Source organism: Marmota marmota, unplaced genomic scaffold, assembly GCF_001458135.2.
Source record: "Marmota marmota marmota unplaced genomic scaffold, marMar, whole genome shotgun sequence".
In the NCBI taxonomy this organism is placed as follows: Eukaryota; Metazoa; Chordata; class Mammalia; order Rodentia; family Sciuridae; genus Marmota; species Marmota marmota.
Window position 1 is genome coordinate 2,108,178 of NW_026000185.1, and position 6,302 is coordinate 2,114,479.

Sequence of the window (6,302 nt, forward strand, 5' to 3'; positions counted from 1 at the left end):
ACTGAGGGTGGGGGGGGGCTGGGGGAGAGGGTTGGGAGGCAGTGCTGGGGCCCCACAGAAGGTGCCCCAAGTGGTGGCTGCCCAGCACTTGGTTCTGGCTAGAGTGGGGCAGGGGAGGCAGGAGCCAGCTCACAGGTGTCCTCAGGTGGCCCAGCCTTAAGCACTGGAACTTGGCCAGGCGGGGTGGCCCACATCTGTAATCCCAGGGACTTGGGAGGTTGAGGCAGGAAGATCGTGAGTTCAAAGCCAGCCTCAGCCACTTAGCAAGGCCCTGTCTCAAAATTTAAGAAGATAAAATGTGGGCTGGGCCTGGGGCTGAGCAGTACAGCGCCCGCCTAGCACTTGCGGAGCCTGGGTCTGATCCTCAGCATCACAGAACAATAAATAAACGAAATAAAGGTATTGTGCCCAATTACAACTGAAAAATAATTACCCTTAAAAAAAAAAAAAAAAGGTGATGCCTGGCTCGGTGGTTAAGTGCCCTTGGGTTCAATCCCTGGTACCAAAAACCAAAATAAAAAATCAATCTTGGTCTGAGGGTGGCAGGGTCTGGGCATGTGTCGGCACAGTCCAAGCTGAGGTGACTGACCCTTGCCCAAACCAATCGCAGCCCCCAGTGGTGAGGAGGGCAGGGCAGACTTGAGCAGGGCCATTGCAGGTCCCTGCAGGGCAGCAGGGACAGGGCAGGGGTCTGGGGTAAGAAGAGGTGGTGTCCGCTGCAGCCACCCTGCCCCCAGGAAGGAGAGGGAGCTCTCTGAGGCACAGGAGAGAGGCTGCAGGCTGCAGGAGTGGGTGGGAGAGGAGGCCCAGGTGGGACCCCAGTTGGACAGCGCCGGCCAGGGGAGGGCGGCTCAGGGAGATGCCCACTGGGGTTGCACTCGGTACCAAGTGCTAGTCCACCCGCAGGGCCGGCTGAGAGCCTGGGTGCGGGTGGGTGAGGGCGAAAGACGGGCCTCCTGGTGGACAGCAGGCTGAGGTCTGCGCTGGGCATCTCAGGGACAGGACCCTTCCCGTATCCAGCCAGCGTGGCCTGCGCGTCTGCTGTGCTCCAGGCTCCTGTGGGCCACACCCCACCTCCCTGGTGACTGGAGTCAGAGGAGGCCATGGCATGGCCGGGCGCAGGACACACGTGCAGGAGCGTCAGCAGGTTTATTTCCAGGGCAGGGGTCACACGCGTTTGTAGTGGTAGAGATGGTGCTTGCACACGGGGCACGAGTGGGTCACATCCTTCAGGCTTCGCATCCAGAAGGGCACGAGGCAGCAGCCCAGGCAGCACCTGCAGCCATAGGGCATGGCCTATAAGTGCACCACCTGGCCCTGGCCCTCACTGCCCTCGGACGGCCAGCCTCCTATAAGCTGCTGGGCGACTCCATAGGCCAGGGATTCCCCATGGTGGTGACAGGCACTGCTGGGGACCCTCTTGTGGCAGGCGTGACTCCCACTGAGTGTGGTCAGTGGCGAGCATCGTGACTCCTTGTCCTTGCTCCTGCCTGTCCTCCACAAACTCCCCTGCTGCCCACCTGGCTGCTAGATGCCAGCCCTTTCTCCCAGGAGGAACCCCCCCTGCAAGCGGGGGCAGGGCCTTTTGGAGCCCAGGGCCAGCCACTCACCCACACAAACAGAGGCCTAAGCACATTAGCCAGTTGAGGACTCCATTGACAGGAGTAATCTCCGTGACGATTTGGTTGCCACAGTACGGACATGTGGTGCGCATTGGCAAGGAGGTCGAGATCCTGGGCAAGTTGGTGTATATTCCTGGAGGGAGGGGTAAGAGGCAGGTCAGACCGGAACCACCTCACCCCCACCCTTGGCCCCAACCCAGCTGGACACACCACCCCCGCTGTGACTTCTTGTCTTTTGGTTGTTCCTGCTGGTCATCTAAGCACCCAAGACCACCTGGCTAGGGTCGTGCCACCCATTATCCACCTGCCCATCAGCCTCAGGACTCCTTCCCCCCCAGTCATGACGCTCTGACTGGCGGGCAAAGTCAGGACCCAGGGGGTTTGGAGGACCTCTGGGTCCAACCCAGGTCCCTTCTGTCCAGCCAGTTGCCCAGCTCAACCCCCTTTCTCAACCTGCGGGGTTAGCCCCAGTCTGTCCCCATGCCTGTGGTGGAAAGAACAGGCAGTCTCGCCGCTGGATTTGCACCTGGACGTTGGCCCACAGGTGTGCCTGGCGACCTGGGACGGCGGCCCTCCCTGTGTCCTTTGGTGGCTGGGTTTGTCAAGAGCATGCTGCTGAGGCTCCGGGCGCAGCTCAGAGGGGAGCGTTCGCCCAGCATGCGTGGGACCCTGGGGGAACCCCAGCGCCCCAAAATAAGCCCCCAAGCAAGAACAAGAACGCTGGTGGCGCTCCACAGTGTCCTGGAGCAGAGCCAGGTCTGTCTGCACCCCCTGCCTGGAGAGGGGTGGGGCTGCGCCAGGGTGAGCTCGGAGGCAGGGGAGGGTGACATGCCCCGCACTTGGCAGGAAGCTAGGATGGGGGACCTGAGGGTTGTCTGCGCTCTCCAAGGGAGAGGTCATTGTCACTGTGTCACCCTGAGGCTACCTGTGGGAATTTACTGTCCACTATGGTCTGCGTGAGTGTCTCTCAAAGGTCCGTGTGTTCAAGGCTTGGTCCCCAGGGTGGCGCTATTGGGAGGCGTGTGGACCTTGGCTTAGGGGCGGTCCTTAGGTCACTGGGATCTGAGGACACTGTGGGACCCTGGTCTTTCTCTGCTGCCCAGATCGTGATGGAATCGTTTGCTCTGACATTGCCTCCCTGTCGTGGGCATCTGGTTTCTGCAGAGGCCCAGAGCAGTGGCACTGGCCAGCTATGGACTGGAACCCCAGGACTGGGAGGCAGAACAGACCTTTCTCTGTGCATTAGTTGCAGCACTGCGAAGCGGACCCTCAGTCCAACCTGCCCGTTCCTTGGAGTGCTTGAGCATTCCTTGGAAAATATGGAGAATCCCCAAACCTAGGCCCCTCCTGGGGGTCTGTGTTCTCCATCTCTGTGACCCAGGTGGAGGTGATGTGCTTGCAGGGAGTTTACAAGCATCTCCTGAGCACCTACTGTACGCCAGGGTGTCTACTAATGACCACACATTGGTCAGAGTGATGCTCAAGGCCACTGACATTGGGACAGCCTGTGGGAGCCACAGAGAGGCCCTAACGAGATGCAGGGCCACGGAGCCATGGGGCTGGGAGGAGGGCTTTCCAGCGGGCAGCTTGGGCCCATGGTCAGGCCAGGGGCCTGTGGCAGTCTGAGCAGGAAGTGTGTGCGAGGAGAGAGGTGTAGGGCACTTTGCACTCACCTGTGGGCTGCTGAGGGCGGGAGCCTCCTGCAGGAGGGTTGTAAGGAGGCCGTGGCCCTTGAGGAGAGAGGAGGGAAGAGCGCCCTCAGCTGCCAGGACTGAGTGCCCACGGGCAGGTGCCCACTCCAGAGAGCAGATGGGGCCTGGAAGGATGCGTCAGCTTCGACGGCTGCGTGGCCGTAGGTGGAGGAGCTGGATTTGAACCTGGGCACGTCTGACTGCACTGTGCCCTCGTGTCCTGGGATACAAGCTCTTCCTGGGAGCAGCACCAGGTGGCCCAGGACACGGGAGCTCGGGCCGTCCATCGCCAGCCGCGCTCTGAGCTGGGTGCTTAACACACTTCCTACAGTCCTCCTGCCCCGCAGCACGGGGCTCCCCTATTCCAGCAGCAGGTGTGAGACTAGACTCAGAGAGCAGGAGACTTTCCTGAGGTCCCAGTAAGTAAGTGTGACAGCCAAGGATGGAGCCGAAAGGCCCGACTCCGGAGTCCACGCTGCCATTCTGCCCCTTGCCTCTGTCAGAATGGCTCCCCAATGGGCTGCGCCCAATTCCTTGGGAGGAGGCCTTTATGGGTCCTGCCCTCCACTCTCCCAGACTTGCTCCCTGAGCCCCAGGTCCTCCCGCAGTGTCTGGGCACCCCACCTGCTCATCGGGCCCCAGCCCCTCCTCCCAGCTGCCACCTTGCCCCACAGGCTCAGGAAGCGGCTCCGACAAGGGAGTCCGGAGCCTGGGACCCGAGAGGTGGGCAGGAGAGGGAGCCTCCTGGGCGTGTGTGGGCAGAGGGTCCCCGTGTCTCCAGGGACAGCCCCGTGGCTTGTCCTGCACAGGGACCCAGGGTTTCTCTCCACCACCGGCTCTTCCCGCCCCTCCCAGGAAGGGAGGCTGGAGGCTGGAGGCTGGAGGCTGGAGGGGGCTCCTGGGCCTCCCACCCGAGCTTGCTGGGGTGGGGGCAGACGCAAGCCCCTCCCTGTCCTACCCACTGGCTCCACTCCCCAGGACAGGGAGAGGTCCCGCATCCCTGCCCGGCAGGTTTTCATCCCTCTCACAGACAAAGGAGGGTCAGAAATGAAGCCCCCTGGGCCTCCCCCCTAGGAGTCACTCCCAGCTGTGAGCAGCATTGCCATCAGTGCCCTGTGGCCCTGCCGACCCCTGCTGGCGCCACCAGGCATCAACAGTGAGAGGTGACTGGGGACTCTCCAGGGCCATGTCCCCCAGGCCGGGCAGTGACCTGGCCCCATGTGATGTCCGCAGCCACCTGTCCTTGTGGGCTCAAAGAGAGTGTGTGCTGCCAGAGGCCTTGCTGCCCGTGTCCCTGTGGGGTCACCTGGGTGGTGGGGCGGTGGGACTTGGGGGAGGTGGTGAGCCCGGGGATCTGCCCTGGCTGGGCCAGGTGGCCCCATCCCGCCTCCTGCTTCCCCGTGGGCCCCAGCATCCCCCTGTCCCTGGCCACTCTCAGCCCCCGCCCCTCACCCTGAGGTTGGCTCCATTTTGGCTCCTCCTTTTTCCTCTGTTTCAGCAGTGGTGTCCTGGTGACCTGGGGTTCCGTGTCCTCATTCTCCTGGTCCTCATCCTGAGCAGTCCTCATGGTGAGGCTTGGTGGCCAGAGACAAGCAGGAGAGAAGCAACGGCCGCCCCAGCTGCCTGGCTGGGTGACTGACCACTATTGTGATGTCTTCATGAGGCCAGAGGCTGCCTTGTCCCAGCTTCCTGTGGAAGGGGCGGGGGCCACCCACAGGCTCAGTCTCCACTCCCTCCCAGGCTGGGAGGACTCCTGAGGCCAGGGGACTGACCGGGAGCCGGGGGCGGGAGTCCTGCCACACCTAGCTCTTCTCCAAGGGACCCATGACCAGGACGTCCACGTCCTCTGGTTTAGAAACTTCTTTAGGCATGGGAACACGTGTGCACGTGGGGGTCCACCTCACCAGGCCACCTGACTCTTGTGCTGTCCAGCTCTGGGGACTTGGGTGACACTTTTCTGCACCTCCAGCCCTCACCTCCTCTGCCGTAAAACAGGCAAAATAAGAGCAACCCCACAGGGCCCTTGAGAAACAGCTATACCACCTGGATGCGCTCAGTGGACGGTCATCTTAAAACGAGAGCAGAGCAGAACTGGGTATGGTGGGGCAGGCTGCAATTGCAGCCACTTGGGAGGCTGAGGCAGGAGGGTCTCAGGTTCAAGACCAGCCTCAGAAACTTAGCAAGGCCTTAAGCAACTTAGTGAGACCCCATCTCAAAATAAAACATAAAAAGGGATGGGGATGTGGCTCAGTGGTCGAACACCCCTGGGTTCCGTCCTCCTACCAAAAATCAATCAATCCATCAATCAATCAAATGTAAGAAAATAAAAGAAGGCTGGCTGGTGGGGACCTGAGGAGCTCCCGTGACAGTGGCTGTTCTCAATGCCAAAGGCAGCTGAGCTGCACACAGGGTCACGGCTGCCTGGGAGCCAGGAACATGGGGTCCCACCAGGGACTGCAGGACTTGTCCTATGCCAGGGCACATGGGGACGACCAAGGAGAGCTCAGCCTGGGTGGACAGAACCAACGGTTATGCCAAGTCCCAGGACCCAGCCTCCTCCTGCCTCTGACAAGGCCGGACCTGGCCACACCTGGCAGTCACAGAGGAGGGACCCTGGCCTGGCAGTGCTCTTTCCAGAAACCCATCCCCAGAGTGAAGTGGCCATTTGTGACCAGGCACCGTGCTGTTCAGTGCAGTAGCTGGGAGAGCGCCCTGTGGCTCCGTCTGGAAGTCACCCTGTGGCTACTCCTCAGCTGCCAAATGAGCAAGAGAGAGAGATGGGAACGGGGCAGGACGTGTCAGGACAGGAGGGGAGAGGAGGAGAGGAAGAGGCGCTCCGGGAGGAGTGTCAGAGAAACACAAACAGAAGCCGGCAGGGTACACACCTCTAATCCCAGCGGCTCAGGAGGCCGAGGCAGGAGGATCCCGAGTTCAAAGCCAGCCTCAGCAGCTTAGCAAGGCCCTAAGCAACTCAGTGAGACCCTGTCTC

General features: G+C 61.5%; 1 protein-coding gene across 6 annotated transcripts in view; it reads right to left on the reverse strand.

Moving 5' to 3' along the window:
* Nucleotides 1-275: 275 nt before the first annotated feature.
* Litafd (LITAF domain containing) overlaps nt 276-6,302 on the reverse strand; it is a 15,400-nt gene continuing 9,373 nt past the window's right edge. For 3 of the 6 annotated variants that reach the window (XM_048789185.1, XM_015490736.2, XM_015490737.1), the window contains exons 2-5: nt 4,766-5,002; nt 3,296-3,352; nt 1,611-1,755; nt 1,133-1,276 (exon numbers count right to left, since the gene is read on the reverse strand). In XM_048789185.1, coding sequence (XP_048645142.1) covers nt 1,168-1,276; nt 1,611-1,755; nt 3,296-3,352; nt 4,766-4,880 — 426 coding nt within the window. In that variant the 5' untranslated portion in view covers nt 4,881-5,002 and the 3' untranslated portion in view covers nt 1,133-1,167. Of the gene's footprint in view, nt 1,277-1,610; nt 1,756-3,295; nt 3,439-4,765; nt 5,003-5,085; nt 6,297-6,302 lie in introns of those variants that run through there. The other 3 variants (XM_015490735.2, XM_048789184.1, XM_048789183.1) reach the window with 3 other exon arrangements.